This window comes from Bos mutus, chromosome 25 (assembly GCF_027580195.1).
Source record: "Bos mutus isolate GX-2022 chromosome 25, NWIPB_WYAK_1.1, whole genome shotgun sequence".
NCBI classification, from domain to species: Eukaryota; Metazoa; Chordata; class Mammalia; order Artiodactyla; family Bovidae; genus Bos; species Bos mutus.
The window spans coordinates 38,484,162-38,506,039 of NC_091641.1; the positions used below are offsets into that span (position 1 = coordinate 38,484,162).

General features: G+C 54.4%; 1 protein-coding gene across 2 annotated transcripts in view; it reads left to right on the top strand.

Moving 5' to 3' along the window:
• The first annotated feature begins 4,335 nt into the window (after positions 1–4,335).
• The window catches only part of LOC102286494 (coronin-7), a 60,776-nt gene continuing 43,233 nt past the window's right edge, over positions 4,336–21,878 (top strand). Inside the window, exons 1-6 of one of the 2 annotated variants that reach the window (XM_070362669.1) lie at positions 4,336–4,506; positions 6,841–6,937; positions 7,737–7,811; positions 11,393–11,463; positions 11,846–12,029; positions 15,258–15,334. In XM_070362669.1, the coding sequence (XP_070218770.1) occupies positions 4,447–4,506; positions 6,841–6,937; positions 7,737–7,811; positions 11,393–11,463; positions 11,846–12,029; positions 15,258–15,334 (564 nt within the window). In that variant the 5' untranslated portion in view covers positions 4,336–4,446. The remainder of the gene's footprint in view (positions 4,507–6,840; positions 6,938–7,736; positions 7,812–11,392; positions 11,464–11,845; positions 12,030–15,257; positions 15,335–21,878) is intronic. The other variant, XM_070362668.1, reaches the window with a different exon arrangement.

Here is a 21,878-nt window from a genome sequence, read left to right on the forward strand (position 1 = left end):
AGAAGGGCCTAAGCCTTCAAGGGCAATACAAGCCAGCTCACCATTTCTCTAGTAGTGTTTTCTTTCCTCCCCAAGAGTGTGTGTGTGTTAGTTGCTTTGTCATGTCTGACTTTATGATCCCGTGGACTGTAGCCCACCAGGTTCCTCTGTCCGTGAGGATTCTCCAGGCAAGCATACTGGAATGGGGTACCAATCCCTTCTCCAGGGTATCTTCCAGGCCCAGAAATTGAACCCGGGTCTCCTGCATTGCAGGCAGATTCTTTAACCATCTAAGCTACCAGGGGAGCCCAAGAGAGTCTGGGACAATTCCAAGGAAGTGTGGAGTGTCGGGCCCAGATGTTCCCAGGCCTGACCTCTGCAATGGGTGTTGTTCCCTGCAGCAGGAGATGAACTGTGTCCTTGCCTGGCTCACCCAGGTACTTCCAATGGGACTTTCGTGGTAATGATTTCCTTAAAAGCCCTTTAAACCACAAGTGACTCCAGCTCCCAGCTGAATACCCTTCTGCCCAAACTAGGCTTAAACTTCAGCAGTGTTTTACAAACCTGAAAAATGAAAGGAACTTTTTTTTTAATACTTATTTAATTTGGCTCTGTGGGGTCTTAGCTGCAGCACCAGGGATCTTCTTCATGTCACGGAGCTTCTTTCGTTGTGGCTCATGGACTCTCTAGTTGTGACCTGTGGGCTTAGTTGTCCCGTGGTATGTGGGATCTTCGTTCCCCAACCAGGGATTGATCCCATGTCCCCCTGCATTGCAAGGTGGATTTTTATTTATCATTTTCTTTTAATTATAGGGGGGTGGTTCCCTATGCCGTGTAGCCCGCCATGCTCCTCTGTCAATGGAACTCTCCAGGCAAGAATACTGGAGTGGGTTGCCATTCCCTTCTCCAGGGGATCTTCTCAACCAAGAGATTGAACCTGGGTCTCCCACATTGTGGCCAGATTCTTTATGGTCTGAGCCACCAGGGAAGCCCTGCAAGGTGGATTTTTAACCATTGGACCACCAGGGAAGTCCCTGAAAGGAACTCTTAAATGGAATAAAAAGGTGAGGTGGGGGGATCACAGATGCTGAGAACTCTGGATCCCCCAGTGATTAGCAGACTCCAAAGTGCAAAACATCACCTTAGAACATGACAGACTTTTCTATGGAAATGTCCTTTAGTTGTGAATTATCGCCACAAAAGTTAAAGTGTGTGTTTCTATTCAAATATTCGGGGACTTCCCTGGTGGTCCAGTGGTTAAGACTGTGGGCTTCCATTGCAGGGGGCATGGTTTCGATCCCTGGTCATGGAACTAAGATTCCCCCATGCTGCATGGTGTGGCCAAAAATAAATATACATAACTTGCAAAAAATCAGAACAAATCACTAGATGTAGTAAGACTCCTGAACCCCAAGACTACGTGGGTACACCTCCATAAACAAGAAAATAACAACACAAGCTACACTGTCATGTTTTTCTCCATTTTTGAAATGTATTTTCTTGCTTAATAGTTCTTTTCCTGTGTTGACATAACTACACATGCCTTTCTATGCCAGCTCTTGAAATGAACATGGCTTATGCATAAAAAAATGTTTTCAATGTATATTTTAATAAACAGTCATTTCAGGGGCAGATAACTAGATCTAAATAATTTGCTGTTGGCACTGCAGCTGGCCTCATCTCTCCCTCTCTCGCAAAAATTCTACTTTACGGAAACCATTGACCTTGCTGAAGATTAAGGGAACACCATGTCAGATACTTCTTTTCTTTAGCATCATAGTATAAAATAAAGATGCATCCTAAGGCTCTTTAATGCTTTTGTGTGTGTGTGTGGTTTCTTTTTGCTTGTCCCTTTTCTTTCTGCTGATGTCTCTTCCTGTGGTTACATGAAGCACTTCTGATTTTTCCAGAATGAGGACTTCACTACAACTGGACTCCCAAATTCTTGTTCATTATTACTCTTGGAAATAGGACCTGTGAAATTGACATCATCTTGCCATGCACCTAGCTAACCAGACATCCTCCCTTTGTTGAAATTTGATCCATATTTTGATAGACTGCCTTTGAGGGTGGAGAGGTGTCTTCCAGTGTCCTTATAAGCAAACAGAGAGGTTGGGATTCTAGGATTGCAGGCTGTGAGTTGAGTTTTGCAATCCATGAAGAAATGTATTCTGCTCAAGTCTGCAGCAGTCTTCCAGGTCTGAACTCTCTACTAGAATCACTCTCTCCAGCCAGAATGGACCTGGCTACATGTGGGATGGTCACTCTCTGGGCCTTGATGATGTCCCTCTGGCCCTTCCCTCTCCCCTGCTATGGCACTCAAGTTGGTCACTATGGCAATCGAAAAGTTGACATTGTTCTAGTTTTTTTCCACCAGCCCCTAGTTTGTAGCAAGAGTTACATGACCCAGCACAGCCAGGGTCAGAACTTTAACCCCTAGAGGTAACAAATGGACATGATTAGTCACTCTGCTGTGTCTGACTCTTTGCCACCCCATGGACTGCAGCACACCAAGTTTCCCTGTCCTTTACTATTTCCTGGAGTTGCTCAAACTCATATCTATTGAGTCGGTGATGCCATCCAACCATCTCATCCTCTTTTGCCCTCTTCTCCTCCTGTCCTCAATCTCTCCCAGCATCAGGGTCTTTTCCAGTGAGTTGGCTCTTTGCATCAGGTGGCCAGAGTATTGGAGTGTCAGCTTCAGCATCAGTCCTTCCAATGAATATTCAGGATTGATTTCCTTTAGGATTGACTGGTTAGATCTCCTTGCTGTCCAGTGGGCTCTCAAGAGTCTTCCCTAGCATCACAGTTTGAAAGCATCAAATGGACATTCCATGGGCTAAATTTGGTCTGCAGATATGGGGACCTTACACCAAAGGAAATAAGCCAGTCACAGAAGGATAAATGGTGTAGTATTCACTTAGATTTGGTATCTAAAGTAGTCAAATTCATAGAAACAGGAAGCAGAATGATGGTTACTAGGGGTTGGGGAAAAGGGGAAATGGGGAGCTGTTGTCTAATGGCTATAGTTCCAGTGTTGCATGAAAAAGTTTAACACTCCTGAACTGTATAGGTAAAAATGTTATATTTTTTTTTTTGCCACAATTTTTTATAAAAAGCACAAGCGATGTCTGCAATAATTGAACACCACAACCAACCAACTGAAGATTGCACTAATGGTTCCTTTTGCAAAGCTGCTGGAATTCCACTGTCTGAAGAGTATGTCGTGGGAAAGCTACACTTCAGTGGCTGCCAGCCTGCTCAAAATTCAAAATCCCAGCTCAGTCAACTTAACCTGACAGTCTATGGAGATCAAAGTTCCCTCGTAACTCAGTAATGGCCTCTGAGTGGTCACAGTTTACCTGTGAGAACTGAAAAAAAGAACTTGCATTTTAGGGATCCATGCATGCTCGTCGCCAGGCCGAGCTTTCAGAATGACCCTCTAGGCATCCTGCCTCAGCTGAAGCTGTTGTCTGCAGCCGGCTGCGGAAAGCGAGTTTTCACAGCAGCTGGCCACTGCGACTGATCATTCGTCTTCCTCAGATCAAAGTCCCCTTTCCAGACACGCCTGAGCAGGTGTTCTGTCTGGTATCAAGCAGAAAGCCTATTCTGGAATTACAGAGTCAATTTTCAAAGCGAAGAGAAAGGCTTGTGGAATGAATGACCCCAGGTTTGTTCGGTAACTAAACAAAAAGCGCTGGTTGGGCAAATTGGCCATTCAAGGGATTCTCCATAGCTCTTATCTACTGCCGTTTCAGCTTATCTGTGATTGATTGATTGCCTACCAGGAGTCTTGGCCCACAGCGCCCAAGGCCTGCTGCCAAGACTTGCCCTTATAAGGGATGCTGAAGGCTCCATTACCCCCTCCTACGGAGCCCACCTGACCTAAGCAGGGTGGGTGAGAAGTGGAGCCTTTAGGTCCCACCGGCAGGGATTTGCATCAGATACGGGCTCTCCTCTGCTGCCATTCATTATCCCTGTGACTCGGTGCCAGCGGCGCCTGAGAGCGTTCCCTGTCTCCGAAATGGAGCTAGTTCATTTCTGCTTTCCCTCCTCCCGGAGAAGGGCGTGCCCCGAACCCTGGAAAGCCTCCCGGGGACAAACCCTGCCCACGAAATCGCAGCCGTGGTCCAGGGTCCTGCACGCCCAACCCGGCCGGGGGCGGACAGCTCGCCGCACGTGACCTCTCGGTCCGCGACTCCCACCCTCCGGCATTGGGGCGTGGCCTCGAGGGGCGGTCGAGCGGCGATTGGCCGGAAGGTGGGGCCTGCGCCGTGCGCGCGGAGGGAGAGGGGGATGGGGGTGTGGCCCGACAGGCCGGAGAGGGCTGCGATTGGCTTGGGGGAGTGGCCACGGGCGGCAGGCGGCGGGTGGGGCCGGAGGCGGCGGGAGTCCCGGCTGCGAGCCGTGCACCTGAGAGCCGACGCCCGTGTCCCCGAAGCTGCACCCGCCGCTGTCCCCGCCGCCATGAACCGCTTCAAGGTGTCCAAGTTCCGGCACACGGAGGCTCGGCAGCCCCGCCGCGAGGTAAGCCCGGCTTCCGTAGCCCCTTGCCCGGCGGCAACCCTTCCCCCGCCCCTGGCCCAGCGCGGGGACCCCCCCACCCCGAGCCCGCCTGCCCCAGGGGCGCCCCCTTAAGGCCCGGGTCAGGCGTCCAGGCCGCCCTGTGGCCGCGCGGCGGTCAGAGCCTGGAGCTCCTGGGACACTGGGCTCTCGTTGAGCACCGAGGTCCTGCCTCGCAACGGGACCCCCGAGGCGGCGCCGCCCGCCCGGTGGGGCCGAGGCCTGAGGCCTACGAGGCTGCCTGCCTTCCCGGCTTCCGGTCGGCCTCGCCTGGGAGCCACAGCGCCTCCTCCCCGCCTCCTCGATCGCCCCTGCCCGGGGCTGGGGTGCGAGAGAGATGCTCCTCTCTGTCCTGGCCTTGGAGAGTCCGGGTGTGTCACTGGAGAGGGGGAGCTCCTCGACCAGAGACGCGCGCCTCCCTTGGGTTTCCGCCGGCGTTTCCTCTCGCGGCTGGCTTGAGCTCTTCCCCTACTCAGGGTGATGCTGCCAAAGCCTGGGTGGGGCGTGGGAAGCCGAAGCAGGTGGAGGCCAGAGAAAGAGCTGAATCAGGTGGCGGGGGCGTCCCCAGGGCCCCCCGGAAAGGCAGGAGGCCTGATGAGGGATGTGCTTCAGAGTCGATGCCAGCCCCGGTCTGCAGTGAAACATTATTTGGAAGGCCTGGGAGTGTCTTCCAGTAATGAAGAGGAGAAACTGACCTCTGGTGACCCCATCAGAGGCCATCTCACCTCAGGACAACCTGAAGCAGAAGCCTGGTTCTGATCTTCCGGACAGTGTTTCCGGGGCACGTCCCACGTGCCGTGTGCAGCTGCTGGAACCACAGTGGTGAACACAACAGCAATTTCCTCCCTCTCTGGTGCTTACAGGCTCAGGAGAGAGACAGACAGCAAGCATGAAGGCAGGCAAGGGCAGTGTAAGTTTTAATAAGTGCACTGGAGAACACACACGGTGGCGCTGGGATTAAGATGGAGATGGACCTAGAGGTGGAATTAACCTCAGTAGGGTAGTCCAGGACGTCAGCTGGGAGGAGGTGACATTTAAGCTAAGGCAGGAAGGGTGAGAAGCAGCTGGGCACTCGGGAAGAGTGGGGTGAGAAGGAGCCAGGTGGAGGAAGGAAAGTGGGGCAGGGTGGTTGGAGGGCAGTGAGAGGGAAGCATGATGTCAGATTAGTGCAGAGTGGGCCTGCAGAGCCCGAGAGCCCCAGGAAGAAGCTGGGTTTTCTTTTGAGTGCAGCGGGAGCCATCGAAGGGTTGAAGGGGTGGTGGCGGAGAGGTTCTCACATTTGCATTTAAGACCGTTGCTCGGTGTAGTCAGTATGCTTGGAGAGGTCTAGAGTGGACTTGAGGGACTCAAGTGGACTTGTTCCTGGTGGACTTCAATCCAGAAAGGCAAGCAGGCAGGTGTGGAACTAGAGATAGCAGAGAGAGCTTAACACGGTTTACATGTTAGGGAGATGGGAAGACAGGTGGTCTGTTCTCTTTGTCAGAACTATTGTATTTCCTGTCACTGTATTTGTACAGTAAACACGAGTCCAGAGGGAAGAATAATAGTGGATGATAACATCCTACCCCAGAAGGTGAACATTGAAATAGAAACTAGGGTGGTGGAGGTGGTTTCCGGGACACTGTCAATGGGTGGGCTGGGACATGTGGGTGCTCGATGATCGTCAGGGATCCTGTGAGGTGCTGATAGAAGAAACATTGGGACCTCGCTGAGCTCAGTCTTAGAAAAAGAGTTGCTCTGTTCTTCTCCTGGGGGTGTTAACATTATTGTCTATTCGTGGGGGTGCATCGTTCACCTGACTATAGGACTTCGTGGAAAGGCCTTGACTGTCCCCTTTCTGAGCTTGTGTATTTTCTCCCTCCGGGGCTTGGAGGAGACTTGTACTTGGTGGAGACCTTCAGTAATGCCGTTGAGGAAGTTGAGTCTATCTATCTTAGATGCTCACTTCTCCTTTCTCTTCTCTCTCCCTTTTAACAGAGTCAGTCCCCACCCCCAGCCAACACACACACTGCCCAGTTAGCCCCTTAACTTCGTTCAGCCTGAGCTTCCTTCTGACATTTTCCTGCCCCTTATTAGAGAACTTACTTAATACTCAAAATTGACCCCCTTATGACAGGTTGTTGTTTCGAGGACATTTTTTGTATTTTCTAATGGACTGTGCGTGGGGACAGGGTTTGATCCAAAAGCTGCATCTCTAATGGTGCAGCTTTAAGGTAGAGTCTCCCTCCAGTATGCCCTACTCCCTTCTTTAGGCAGAGCCCTAGCCAACCCTTTTTTTCTGTTGTTCTCTATTTTCAGGCCTGGATTGGTGACATTCGAGCAGGCACTGCCCCCTCATGTGGGAACCATATCAAAGCCAGCTGCAGCTTAATTGCATTCAACTCTGACCATCCAGGTAGGGAGGTGAACGTGGATGTGGAGAGTCAGACGTTGTCACCCTACCAAGGGCAGAAGGACAGCCTCGTTGTAGGCCAGAGGCTTGGAGGGACCTCTCGGGGTTCAGAAGTCAGCACCATGAAGGGCCTTAGACGCCTGCAAAGCGGTCAATGTGCAGTAAGCAGATGGACTTCAGTTGGGCGTTTGACAGCACACGTTGTATAAACGTGTTGGCTGTGGTCTGGGGTTGGGGTGGGGGCTGTTGCTTTTGTTTCCAGCAGTCCCGCTATGCAGCCCACTCCTCATGTCGGGGCAGCTGAGATCAATAGGGAGGTAAAAGCTCCCTGTGTTAGTTGGGACTCTGAAGGTTGCTAGTGATGACTCAGACCTCAAATTGACTTAAGCAAGAAACGCATAAAACAGATACAATTTGGTTTATATAACTAAATTTCAGGGGGTTCAGGCAAAGCTGTATCTCACTGTATCCTGTCCCTCAGCTCTGCTGCTCTTGGGTGACGGCTTCTTTCTCAAGTAGAATTGGGAAGGTGGCAGCTGGTGGCCCCGAGCCGACTACTAAGGCCAAACAGCGCCGTAGAGAGACAACTGTGTCTTTGCATAGTCGATGTCACAGAAGAGTCTTGTGTGGGGCAGGAACCGAACCCCGGCCAACCACTCCATCCAGAAGGACATGGTCTTACTGTTGGTGGAGGCTCCGGGAAGGTCCGAGGCCAAGCTTTTGGGTCTCGTGTCCTCTGGGAGCCCTGGGCAGTAGATCCCCCATTAGGCCTGAAGTCAGAGCCCCTGTGTTTGTTTGATAGGTGTACTGGGCATCGTGCCTCTGGAAAGCCAGGGAGAGGACAAGAGACAGGTGACCCACCTGGGCTGCCATTCAGGTGAGTAGAGACTGGACCCAGGAAGCCTGCAACTCACCCCTCCTGCCCTGGGGCCAGGGATTCCTACTCACCTGGTCCTGCACCCCCGTGGTTGGCTGGGCCCCTCCTGTCATCCTCTCTGTGGGAAAGCTGTTGCTGGTTGAGAACTCCAGCCTGGGCAGAGAGGAGGGAAGCTGGTGCTCCAGGTGGTCAGGCTGGAAGGAGGAGGGGTATGCACTGGCCTGTGGTCCAGGCTGATGATGGCTCCCTGTCACCGTGGAAGACTCAAGCCCGTGTGGTTCTTAGCCCTGTGTGCTCGTCTAGAGCCCAGCAGATCACCTCTCACAGCAGGCATCCTCCCAGTCAGGCAGGCTGCTGAGGGCCCTCCAAGGAGGGGGCGGGTTGGGCTGCAGAGCCAGAGATGGGCCCTCACAAAGAGAGCTTTTGTCCACCCCTGCAGCTGCTCTGGGGGCGCCCAGCAGTCCGCCTGGCAGTCTGCCCGCATCTAGGGAACAGTTTGGTCTTCTCAGGCTGCAGCAGCGCCTCTTCTTTCCCCGTCCAGCTGCAGTGGCCACGGGCCCAGACCCTCTGGCCTGTGTTCCTGGCCGCCTGTTGGGTGGCCTGGGGTGAGAGAAGGGCGCTGATCCTTCATCCCCAGTCTGGGTGTGCAGCTCAGTGTCTCGGTCCTGATGCAGAGGATGGCGGTTAATAAGATGATGGTAGTGAAGAATGATGGAGCTTTCTGTGGGCACTCAGTGCTGTCTTCATTTTCTTACCCCATCCTTGTTTAAAACTTAAAACTTTGTCAAGGTATTGTTTACACACTTATAAACATTGCTTGTTTTATATGACGCATTTGATGACTTTTGTTAAAGTAACAGGGTCGGGTATCCCACCATTGAGTTTTAGAGCATTTCCATTATCCTGGAAAGACCCCCCTCATGTCCCTTGGCAGTTAATGTGTTTGCCTCGGGCGCTGAAGCCTCAGGCATTCATGGACCTTTCTGCCTCTGCAGGAGGGGCTGTGAGCTACTGTGTGGCCAGAACTGGCCCGCTGCCTGTCTTTGTAAATAGTTTTATTGGAACACGGCCACGCCTCTTCATTGACTTACGGTCTGTGGCTGCTTTTCCCAACAACTGCAGAGCTAAGGAGATGGGTACCGTATGTCCCTCGAAGTCTGAAATGTTTTCTGTCCCGGCCTTCACAGAAAACGTTGGTTGATTTCTGCTCTGTGGACTGGCCTTCTCTGGATGTTTCACATAAATGGATTCACGTTATATGTAGCCTTTCAAATCTGGTCTGTTTCATTCGGCGTTATGTCTTTGCGATCCATCTAATGTGGCCCATAGACGAATTCTGCTTTCTCATACTTTTCTGAAGTAGGTTTCTATTTTTATTTTTTATCTGACTGCGCCATACAGTTTGCAGAATCTTAGTTCCCCGACCAGGGATTGAACCTGGAACCATGGCAATGAAAACACCAGGTCTTAACCACTGGACCACCAGTGAATTCCCAAGAAGTAGGTTTTTAAATAACCGATTTTTCAGCTAAGAAAACCAAGGCTCAAAGGGATTATTAGGAACTTAGCGATTTTGGCATTGCTGCTGGCAGAGCCAGAGTCAGAACCCAGATATTTTAGGTACAGTGCTGTTGGCTTTGTGATTCTTCTTCACAGGGAAGCAGCCCCAAGTTGGAGCTGCATGTAGGGTGGTGAGGGCCCTGTTACTGGAAGCCAGACTGGGCTTTGTTGGTGGATCATAGAATCTCTGTGGCTCCAGCTTTTCAGCACCTCTGCCCAAGGGAGCAGCCTTGCCTGGAAACTGCTCCTGGGGGCGCTTCACTCCAGCTCCTCAGAATCTACCCTCGGGGCATAGGCACTCCTCTCCCCTTTGGGTGCTGGTTGAGGGTAGGGGGGGACTGCAGTGACAGGGGTTTTGGCTGTTTCTCTGACTTTGGGGTGCCCTGCCTTCTGGGACACCTTCTGCCTCTCAGCTCTCAGGTGGCGCTTTGGTCCGGGGAGCAGAAGGCTGGGCAGTATCCGGAGACCGTTTCTGCAGGACTGGGCTGGGAAGCAGTGGCCAGCAGCCTGCTCTGATGTGGGAAAGGCCGCAAGCTGTTGTGTTGAGGTTGTAGGTTCTGAAGCTGGGCTGACTGCCTGACCCTCAGCCTGGCCCCTTCTTAGCTATGCAGCTCTGGGCAAGTTACTTAACCTCTCTGTCCTCGTGTTTTCATCCTCCACTTGGGGATGAGGTCACACTGCCATCCTGAGGGTCGTTGTGAGGATTTGGTGAGATGGTGAGGATTTGGTGAGATGTAGGACCATGGTCAGGCCACGGTCCTACAGCCTAGCACAGCTGGGTGCCCAGATCGACTGCTGCTCATTCCCTTGGGGAGGCCAGAGTCTACACCCAGCCTGGGCCCTGCCCCGTCCTGTCAGGAGCCCACAGGGTTGGGTGGCAGGGATTCTGTGATCAGGAGTCCAGATTGGGGTTGTCCCAGAAGTGCCTGTCCCTGTCCACTCCTTCTCTTCCTTGTCTCCAGGGTCCGCTGGCCTGGGACGACAGTGTATCTGCTTGGCCCTGCCAGGGAGGCTGACAGGAGGGTGGTCGCTGTGCTCCTTGCCTTGGTGACTCGGGCCTGGCTGTCCTGCTCACATCTCAACCAGCTCTACCCCGCTGAAGCCCCCAGTCTCACTTCCCTTCTGGGCTCTGGCTCATTCCGTGTGCTCCATCCCCCCTCCTCATCCCCCTAGAGCTCAGCAGTTCAGGTTTTTCAGTTGCAAGGATCTGAGACCAACTCCAGCTTTCATAAGCCACAGAGGGGTTTATTGGGAGACTCTTGGGAAGCTTCCAGAACTGAAGGAGCAACTGGACACACAGGCCTTGGGAGGGTCCTGCTCAGAGCTGACCGCTGCCTCCCGGCTGGCTGCTCTCCACCCAGGCCAGTCCCTAAGGTGCCCTGCCATTCGGCCTCCTGTTCCCGGTCTTGTTCACTTCAGAGAGAAGCTGGCACCTGGGCTTGGGGCGAGTGAGCTCCTAGGTCGGCAGTGCCACCCTAGCCCCCTCCTGCCCGGTGCCCTGACCTGTGCCACCCTCAGTGTTCTCCCGGGCCCACTGTGCCCCTCCAGGAAGCCCCCCTCCATGCTCAGCCCTCCTCTGGCTGCATCCGCAGAGAAGTACATGTCCCTGTGGAGGTGGGGAGGGTCCGTGAGTGCTGAGTGGCCTGTGGTCTGTCCTGTTTGTGATTCCCTTGGGGGCTGACACTTGTGTCCATTCACCCGAACTGGGCTCTGGATTTCGGGCGAATGCAGGTGCCTGGTGACGTGGGGAGCTTCCTACCCATCCTACCAGTCTCCTGCTGCTGGGCCCTTGGCCACTGGGGGCAACAGGGCTCTGGGCCTGTGTCTGGCAGGTGGGTACTGTGGTGTTCGCCCACCATCTCTAGAGTGCACTCCCCTTGAGGATTTCCAGCCTGCCATCGTGTGGGCAGAGGGGTCAGCCCGGAGGCCCTGGGCTGTGGTTCGGCCTTGGGAGAGGGCACAGTGGATTGGAACAGGACATTCGTCCTCCTCTGGCCATGTCAGCTGTTTCTCTCCCACAGACCTGGTCACGGACTTGGACTTCTCCCCCTTCGATGACTTCCTCCTGGCCACGGCCTCAGCCGACAGGACGGTGAGTAGAGCGGCTGGAAGACCTGTTTGAGGCCTTATGAGGCCCAGGGCCCTGCTGGTTCCCAGTCCAACCCCTCCTGCTAAGTCCCGCCCCCACCCAACATCAGCTTTCGTGTGCCTCCGGGAACTTGCTCTGAGCCAGGGCCGTGACCCATGCCCTGCTGCTCGGCTCCTGCAGACAGGAGGGCCCAGGTGGTGGGAGGCCTGAAGGGAACAGAGCAGAGCACCTGGCTCCCCCACTCCCACATCTTCCCCTCGGCCCCTGAGCCCTCCCCCTCCCTTCCCCTGGGGTGGGGGCACCCAGGACAAGGCTGGATGGAGGCAGCGAGACCCCCTCCTGCCCCCCGCCAGCCCTGGGCTTAGAGACTCACTCTTTTCTGCAGGTGAAACTGTGGCGACTGCCGTTGTCTGGCCAGGCACTGCCCTCGGGGCCCGGGCTGCTGCTGGGCCCTGAGGACGCCCAGGTGGAGGTGCTGCAGTTCCACCCCACCGCCGACGGCGTCCTGCTGAGCGCGGCGGGCAGGGCCGCGAAGGTCTGGGACGCCACCAAGCAGCAGCCCCTCACAGGTAGGGCCGCCGAGACGGCCCCTCCCCGGGCAGCCCCGTCTGGCAGCACTTTCTGTCTGTTTGCAATTTTGGTAACGTGAGTTTCAAGACATGTGTTGGGTTTCACACGTATGTGATATATATGTGTATGTAGCTACGTGTATATGTGTGTGTATGTATCTGTGTATTTGTTCACCTGTGCATGTATATATAATTTACAAGACTTGTTAACAAGCACCCTGACCCTCCCCACTTTCCATAGACGTCTGTTTTCACCTCATTTGGCTGTTTTTTCTGCTCTCTGTTTCATATGTCTAAATAACTTCCTTATACTGTTATTTCTTGAATTGTGTGTCATTTCAGTTTTGAAAGCCGACTGCTAATTTCTCCTGTAGGAGATAAGAATTTTGCTGTCTCCACTGCTTGCCCCTCCCCCCTACAGAGCTGCTTCTTCATTTCCCCCAGTGTAGTGTCCTGGTCCATTGGACTGCTACAACAGAATCCCACAGACTGGGATTATAACTGGGTTGTAAACAACATTGATTTCTCAGTTTCGGAGTCTGCAGGTCTGAGATCCAGGCACTGGAGAGGACCTGGTTCCTGGTTCGCAGGTGGCCGTCTCTTCACACGGAGGCAGGAGTGAGGGAGCTCTCGGGGGTCTCTCTTATAAGAGCACCGAGCCCTTTCATGAGTGTGACCTCATCATCTCCCAGAGGCCCTGCTTCCAGATTCCATCCCAGTGGGAGTTAGGTTTCAACCTGTGAATTTGGGGGCACACCAACATTTAGACCACGAATAAGTAGCGACAGCTGTGGGTCAGATTCTTTAATGTTTGAGTGGTTTTGACCCATCAGCATGACCCACCACGGAGCCTAGGCGTTTTCTGTGACAGCATCACCAAATCCTTTCTGTGGAGTCCTCCTGGACAAGCTCATCCCCTTTTTAGGGGAAAGACGTGAAGCTCAGAGAACTGAAGGACAGACTTGCCCTGCAGGGCTGTGCAGACTGTCCAGGGTTGTGCAGGGTCACCGTGGTGGTGTCCCCTTCTGGGGCAGGGACAAAGGGCCAACAGCATAATGGGGTGTCTGAGGGACCTGCCTTCTGACAGCATCAGTTCCTGAGAAGTCACTCAGTGTTCACCATGGAGCTGTCTTGTGCCCCAAGGGACCTGAAATTCAAGGTGCTCCTCGCCCCCAGCATGCTCCTGGTGCAGTTGAGACCAGCCCGACCTTGCAGTGGAGGTGAAGGCCACCAGGCGGTGTGTCATCAGGGAGTCACCGCAGCTGTAACTTCCATCTCAGGTCCTTCTCGTCTGCCCAGCACTGTGCCGATGGCTTCACACAGGGGGCTGTTGCCATTCCCGTGTAGTAGCTATGGTTAAATAACGTGACTGAGGCCGCAGTGCAAGCGGGTGACAGGGCTAGGATTAACTTGGGGATAGACCTTGGCATGGTAGTTACCTTGGGCTGCAGAAAGAGTTACCCCCAAACCCAGAGGCTTAAGAGAACTGAAAACATTTATCAGCACCAGGGATTTGGGAGCAGCTTAGCTGGGTGGCTCTGGCTCAGGGTTTCTCATGAGGTCAGGGGTCCCACTGTCAGCCGGGGCTGCCGTCACCTGAAGGCTGGACTGGGCCAGGAGGATCCGTGTTTTAGGTGGTTCACTCTCGCGGTGCAGGCTATGGGTAGGAGGCCTCAGTTCTCCCCTGTCGGCCTCCCCGTGGGCTGCTTGATCACCCTCACCACATGGCAGCTGCTTCTCCAGGGGACAGTCCCAGAGAAGCAGCAGGGAGGAGGCCACGGTGCGGTTTATGCTGCAGCTTTGGGAGATGCATGCCCTCTGCGAAAAGCCAGTCACCAAGTCCTGCTCACACTCAAGAGGAAAGGACTTGGGCTGCACATTTTGTTCATGTATATTTTACATTTGTTTGGCTGCACCAGGGCTTAGTTGTGGCATGTGGGATCTAGTTCCTTGACCAGGGATCGAACCCAGGCCCCCTGCATTAGGAGTGCCCAGTTTTAGTCACTGGACCACCATGGACGTCGCTGGGCTGCACATTTTGAAAGGAGAAGGTGTTAGTTTCCTAGGGTTGCCATAATAGAATACCACAAATTGAGGAACCTAAACATAACATTTATTATCTCGCAACTCTGGAGACCAGAGTCTGGAATCAAAGTGTTGGTAAGGTTAATTCCTTCTGAGGCTGCACAGGAGACTCTGGACCAGGTTCCCCGCCCAGTGCTCCCATGGCTCCCATGCTCCGTGGCTTCTAGTGCTCTCATGGCTCCCGTGCTCCATGGCTTCTGGTGCTCCCATGGCCCCAGGCTCCATGGCTTCTGGTGCTCCCATGGCCCCAGGCTCCATGGCTTCCGGTGCCCCGTGGCTCCCAGGCTCTGTGGCTTCTGGCGCTCCTGTAGCTCCTGAGCTTCTCAGCTTCCAGTGCTCCCATGGCTCCCGTGCTCTGTGGCTTCTGGTGCCCTGTGGCTCCTGGGCTCTGTGGCTTCTGGTACTCCCGTGGCTCCTGAGCTTCACAGCTTCCGGTGCTCCCACGGCTCCCGTGCTCCGTGGCTTCCGGTGCTCCCATGGTCCCTGTGCTCCGTGGCCTGTGGATGGCCGTCTTCCTCTGTTCACGTCTTCTCTCTGTGCATGTTTGTCTCTCGGTCTGATTTCACAAGGGCACCATTCATATTGGATCAGAGTCCGTCCTAGCATTATCAGCTTAACTTGATCATCTGCGAAGACCCTATTCCCAAATAAAGTCGCATTCACCGGTGTTGAGGATTGGGACTTTCACATCTTTTGGGGGGAGACACGATTCAGCCTGTAACTGGAGGGGTGTCAAAGAATTTGTGGACACATTTTAAAAGTGTCATGCTATTCGGGGAGAGAGTGAGGAGGGCCCAAGCAGGTGCCCAGGGCAGGGGTGTGTGTGACACTTCCATGGGCTGTGTGGCCCACTGCAAGGGGATGGGGAGGCATGTTGGTAGCGGAGTGAGCGAGGTGACCCAGGATCAGGGAGCTGGCTGGGGATGTGGCCTGAGAAGGGTGGGGCTGAATGAAGCCTCACCCTCAACCTGGAGGCCCTGCTGCCCTGGCTCCTGCACAGAAGGCACCCTCCCAGCGGCTGCCCCTTCCCCAGAGATACCCCCAAGCCAGGCCCACCTGCACCCGCTTCCCTGAGACCTTCACTGCCCGGGACAGAGTCGGGGGGACCCTGGACCCCTCCTGACCTTGGCTGCTTCTCTGCAGAGCTGGCGACCCACGGGGACCTGGTGCAGGGTGCTGCCTGGAGCCGGGACGGAGCCCTGCTGGGCACGACATGCAAGGTAAGGGTGGGCGGTGAGACGCGAGAATGTGCCTGCCAGGGCCTGAGGCATGCCCGGCTCTGCCAGGGCCGTCACGTCGCAGAGCCTAGGACCCCAGCAGTACCTGTGAGGCTCCGCGGTACTTGGGGTCAGCAGAGAACTCAAGCCAGGATGGCTGTTCCTCTCTGCTACCCTCACTCCTCGGGCTCATACTTGTCTCTCGAAGCCCCCGACCCACTAAGGAAAGCCCTGCACTGGCCCTTGGGGGCTCCCGTCATCACCCTCAGCCAGCGCCTCCTGGCTGCTGGCTACTTTGTGACCGTGGCGGAGGGTTGTGTCAGGCAGCATCCACAGCGGGGCACTGTGCCTGCCCCCCTCCCCCAGGCAGTCAGCAGGCCTCAGGATCCTCTGTGACATCAGGTCCTGTGCTGGTGGGGGCGGCCAATGTAGGTCCGGGGATCATAGATGAAAAGACAGTCGTGACCCCTGACGGTGACCCAGGCTGTTTAAAGAGGGATCAGAGGTGCTTTGAGTGGTTGGAGAGGCCAGGGAGGCCTGGCCTCCGACTGGGGGCTGGGAGGGGAGGGCTCCTGGCGCGGGGCCGGGGGAGCAGGCTGTGGCGGAGGGCAGAACCGTGAGCACACCGTCACGCTTGTTACTGTAGAAGCAGCTGGAAAGCAGCGGAGTGTTTAAAGCCAGACAGGGTGGGGTGTGAGGGGAGCAGGTCTGCACCGTGAGGCTCCCCGGCCACAGTGTGGACAGGGGAAGGAAGGAGGGGTGTCCAAAGCAGAGGTGGAACGACCTTCGAGGGAGGGAAGGAGGAGCCTTCTGGGCGGGGGGCGATGCAGGCAAGACAGAATACCCGTGAGGGCTGGGAGGGTCACGAGGCTGGCTCCCCGGTTGCAGGCTGGAGGAGGGCCTGCCCCCAAGACTGGGGTCGGAGGCCCCTGGGACGTCCCAGTGATGTCCGTTGAGTCCAGGGACTGGGCTTTGGGCAGCGGTGTGAGCTGAAGGTGGGGGCCTGTGTTCATGTGGCACCCGCAGAGGGACTGGAGCCCCGAGTGGGAGGGAAGGGGTGAGAGGAGGGAGAGGGAGCGAGGAGGGACAGAACCCGTGAGGAGACAGGGAGCCCCTGGTTGGGGGAGGACGCATCCGGGGCGGAGTCTGCATGGAAGCAGCTGACAGCGTACCCGGGACTCGAGTCTTGCAGGAGCCTGTGGGGTGTCTTCTGCCTGAAGCCGCCCGTGAAGGAAGGAGCCTACACAGGCTCTTATGGGAAGTGTGGCTCAGGCTTCCCAGGGACAGAGGTCGGGGCTACCCAGCTGAGGAGGGGACAGGTGTCCCAGGCAGAGGGACTGACCTAGACACAGTCCTCACAGACACTGAAAGAGACAGGGGGGGAGGAGACATGGAGACAAGCAGGGAAGGGGATTGTCACCAAGTGTTTCCTTTGGATCACCCAAGGACAGTATTTTGCTGTCACTTCAGTCGTGTCTGACTCTTTATGACCCCATGGACTGTAGGCCGCCAGGCTCCTCTGTCCATGGGATTCTCCAGGCAACAGTGCTGGAGTGGGTTGCCGTTCCCTTCTCCAGGGGATCTTCCCGACCCAGGCAGGGATCAAACCTGCATTGGCAGGCGGGTTCTTTACCACTAGCGCCACCCGGGAAGCCCAAGTATAGTGTTGGGTTGACCGAAACGTTATATCTGGGTTTTTCCATAGCATCTTTTCTCTTTTTTTTTCCCCCTTAATATTTATTTATTTATTTGGCTGGGCTGGGTCTTAGTTGTGGCATGTGGGATTTTTAGTTGGGGGCTGTGGAATCTAGTTCCCTGACCAGGGATCGAACCCAGGCCCCCTGCCTTGGGAGTGCAGTCTTAGCCACCAGACCACCAGCAAAGTCCCTCTGTACATAGTATCCACATTACTCTACCCTGTACTTTTTTTTGTCCAGCATAATAATCATTTTTTCTTTCAGCTTATCAAAAATTTAAGGCATGTCACAGGAAACATTTTATCACATAGATTCAGTTTGCTTAGTGGAGCACCTGCTCTCAGAAGTGTGGATCGCTTCTACTTGGCCCCACCGTGTTACAGACTATAACATTTGGATGTATCTCTATAAAGGGTTGTTTCCCTGTGTTCTCTGTGACTTCCTTAGCTTGGAGCAGGGGCAGACTTTTTCTATGAAGAGCCTGGTGGTAGAGACTCCAGGTTCTGCAGGCCAGACTGTCTCCCTCAGTGCCGCCTGGTAATAACGTGGCAGCCATGGACAGTACATGTGTGACGTGACAGCTGCAGCCTCGTGGCCAGTCCAGCCTGTGGCCTCTGCCCCAAGTCCCCTCGGCTCCAGGCCCCCACCCCAGCCCCAGGCAGGATGTCTGGGGAGCAGGTGTCCAGGGGCTGGACATGGGTCATTTCCTGTGGAGCAGCCAGAGGTGCCAGCCCTCCCCGGAGCTCATGGCCCAGCTGGGCCTGGTGTGAACCGGACCGCAGTGTGGTTGGAGCCCCCAGAGGGGTCACAAATGAGGCTGCAGAGGGATTAATCGGGAGGCAGGCGTGTCTCCCGGGGGTCCTGCCGTGTTCAGAGGCGGCCAGTGAAGGCGTGCGGCCACGGGGAGGGGAGGGTGGGCTGAGGGCAAGTGAGGATGTGTTTTGAAAGGCATTAGGCACCCTGGCTGGGGGCCTAGCATACGGGGTGACCTGATCAGATGGCGCTGTGGGGGTGGGATGATGGCGAGGAGCACGGCGGCCTGCGAGAGGGCAGGACAGTGAGGAGTGACTCCCTTGGGAGGGACTGCCAGAGCCCAGGAGAACCTAGAGAACCCCGGGCGGAATGAGAGCCTCCCGTCTGGGGCTTGTGTATGGAGGGCTTGGGGCTGCATGGGAACTGTCCCTATTGAGACAAGGGGCTCACACTGTCCCCACGCTGACCGTGTGTGTGGCTGTGGGTGGCGATGCGGGAGGGGTGACCGCTGTGGGCCCTCAGCATCCAGGGCTGAAGGCTCTCACTACCCAGCCTGCGGCCAGGCTACCCCCGAGGTACCACCCCCAGGGGCTCCCAAGCTCCAGACTGGCCTCCTGCTTTGCCGGGGTGGAGGTAGGGGGGTGTTGTCCAGCCCCTTCTCCCCAGCGGTCTGAGCTCCATTTAGCATCAAAATTGGGTGCGAACTGGGGCAAGTGGAGAGAGAAGATCCATCTAGTCATAGAGCCCCACTTCCCCATCGGGTCCCAAGGCGGTGACTCAGATCCTTGCCTACTTGGTGTCTTCATGGGGAGGATTGGTGGGGCCATCCAGCTCCGAGTCTGGTGGAACTCTGGCCCTCTGCACCCGGAGCCCAAAGGCGCAGGGACAAGAAGCAGAGATTGCCCAAGGGCATCGCTGGGGTGGTGCCCGGTGGAGGCCCCCCCGCCCCCTCAGTTGCTCTGCCTTTGGGGCTGGACCCGGCAAGCCCCTTCCTGCTCTCCTCCCAGCTGCTGCCACTGTGGGAAAGAAAAAGTGGCCGCTAGGGGGCACACTGCCCCCACAGATGGTGGACATGTCCAGCTAGGCCCCCTCGGCAGGGTGGGCTGAACCCGTGAGCCCAGTGCTGTGCTGACCCCGCTGCCCAGCCCTGCAGCCCCCACCAGTGCTGCGCCAGCCCCCAGTGCCCTGTCTGAACCCTGGTCTGGACCTGACATTGGGATTCTACACTCCATGGCCCAGCTCCCCAGGTGCCTCTGACCTCTGAGAATTGCTGCTGTCACGCCCAGCCCACCCTGGCTTTTCCCAGGTCATGGAGCACATGAGTGGTGGAGCTGGAGTCCTAACCCTGGCCCTTTGGTCGCCACGGTGGGGGGAGTGCCCTTTGCTGCCAGGAGGCCTTCTCTCTTGGCTGTCACCTCGAGATCCAGTCCCTGCCACTGCTTGACCCGCCCTCCGTCTGGCTCCTGCTGCTGTCTCTGTCCTCAACCTCCGGTGGTTCTTTCCTGGCCCCCGCTGTCTTTTCTGAGTCTATTGCTGTCTCTCTCTGTGTCTCTGTTTTTCCCTATTCTCTCTGTCTCTCACTGTTCTTTCTGCCTCTGTCCTGTGTCCCTCACTGGCCCCATCTGTCTGATCTCTGTCTCTAAGCAAACTTGTCCCGAACCTGAGATTGTGGAGTGGACAGTGCCTCAGGGTTAATCCCTGGACTGTGCCTGGTGCCCACCTGGCACATAGCAAGGGCTCAGTAAACTACAGCCGCAAGGCCGTGCTGGGCGAGACCCGAGAACCCTGGGACCCTGCCGGGTGTCAGGAAGACGTGGCTTTCAAGGACTTTCCAGGCTGGACCCCTGCCTTGTCCATCTGTGTGCTTACCCAGTCCCCCTCATTTATGCCATGCCCTCCCCACATGACTTTGTCTTCCCTACACATCACGTGCCAGCAGACTCCCATCTCCTCATGTTCGATCATGCTCTGTCCTCTTCCTTGAATGCCTTTACCTTTCTAGCCCAAGCTCCACTTGTCCTTTGGGCTCAAGTCAGGTCTGGTTCCTACCCAGAGTTACCTGTGACCACCTCTGAGTGGCAGACACCAGCACTGTCTGCATCCCAGGCACCCGGGAGGGACCAGGCAGTCAGGGCCGGGAGTCGTATATCCCCTTCCATCCCTGCTCCATCTTGCATCAGTGAGGTACGGTTGTTACAGTTAAACCAGTGTTGCTACAGTAACTAAAGCCCACAGTTTACATTAGGGTTCACTCCACGTACTTCCTGTGGGTTCCCACAAGTGCACGACATCATGTGTCCCTCATCACAGCATCACACAGGATAGTTCTGCTCCTCTAAGAAAGTGGCCCGTGCTTAACCCGTTCAGGCCTGCCTGCCTCTTCCCAGACCCCCAGCAACCACTGATCTTGGATGTTGAGTGTCACATAGGTGGAATCATGGAATGTGTAGCCTTTCCAGATTGAATTCTTTCATTTACTTAGTAATACGCATTTATGTATGGGTTTTCCCTACCTTTTTGTGGACTGATAGCTATTTTATAAATTTTGGCGTAAAAACATATAAAATTTACTACTGTAACCATTCTAAGTGTACAGTTATCATATTAAGTATTTTACATTGTTCTGAAGTTGGAACTCTGCACCCATTGAACAACTTCTCTTTGCCCCCTTTTCCAGGCCCTTGTAATCATTTTACTTTCCACACCTAGGAATTTGACTACTTTAAACACCTCATATAAGTAGAATCATACACTGTTTGTCTTCCTGTAACTGACTTACTTTATTTAGCATAATGTCCCTCAGTAGTGTTAGTTGCTCAGTCGTGTCTGACTCTTTGTGACCCCATGGACTGTAGCCCACCAGGCTCCTCTGTCCATGGAATTCTTTAGGCAAGAATACTGGAGTGGGTTGCCATTTCCTTCTCCAGGGGATCTTACTGACCCAGGGATTGAACCCAGGTCTCCTGCATTGCAGATAGATTCTTTACTCTGAGCCACCAGGGAAGCCAGTAATGTCCTTAAGCTTCATCTGTATTATAGCATGTGACGTAATTTCCTTTTTCATTCTGAATAATGTTTCACTGAATGCGTTTTGTTTATCCATTCATCAGTCAGTGGACCCTTGGATTGCCTCTGGATCTTGGATTTTGTGAATAATGCTGCTATGAACATGGGTGTGCAAGTATTTCTTTGTGACCTTGTTCCCAGTTCTTTTGGGTTTATACACAGAAGTGGAATTGCTGGATCATATGGTAATTCTATTTTTAATTTTTTGAGGAACTGCTTGACTGTTTTCCGTATCATCTGTACTGTTTTATATTCCCACAAACAGCGCATAAGGGTTCCAACTTTCCACATCCTCACCAACACTTGTATATTCTGTTTTTTTTTTTTAATTAATTCATTTATTTTTGGTCACACCCAATGGCATGTGGAACTGGCCCAACTAGGAGTCAAACCCATGCTCCCTGTATCGGAAGGGTAGAGTCTTAAACTCCCAACCACAAGGGAAGTCCTATTCTGGGGTTTTTTGACAGCAGCCATTCCGTTGATGTGAGATGCAAAATCTTAACCATGATTTTAATTTCTGTTTCTCTGGGGATTAATCGTTCAACATCTTTTCACATGCTTGTTGGCCATTTGTGTATCTTTGGAGAAATGTCTATTGAAGTCCTGTGCCCATTTTTAATTGGATTATTTGGGGTTTTTTGTTGTTGTATGAGTTCTTTATATTGTCAAACGCAAGGTCACTGAGGTTTTCTCATATGCTGTTTTCTAGAGGTTTTCTAATAAAGGTTTGCATGTTAACGTTTAAGTCTATGATCCAGTCTTAGTTGATGTCTGTGAAAGACGTAAAGTCCATGCCTAGATTGACACCCAGTTCCACACCCGTGCCTGTGGACACCCAGTTCCAGTGCCGTTTGTTGCAAAGACTGTCTTTTTCCTCCTGTGTTGAAGACCAGGTGGCTGTGGCTAAGGGGGTCTCTCTCTGTGCTATGTTCTGTTCCGTTGGTCTGTTTGTCTGTCTTGTGTGGACCCACACTGTCCTGACTCCCAGAGCTCTAGGATATACTCCAGAGCAGCCATCCTCCACCATT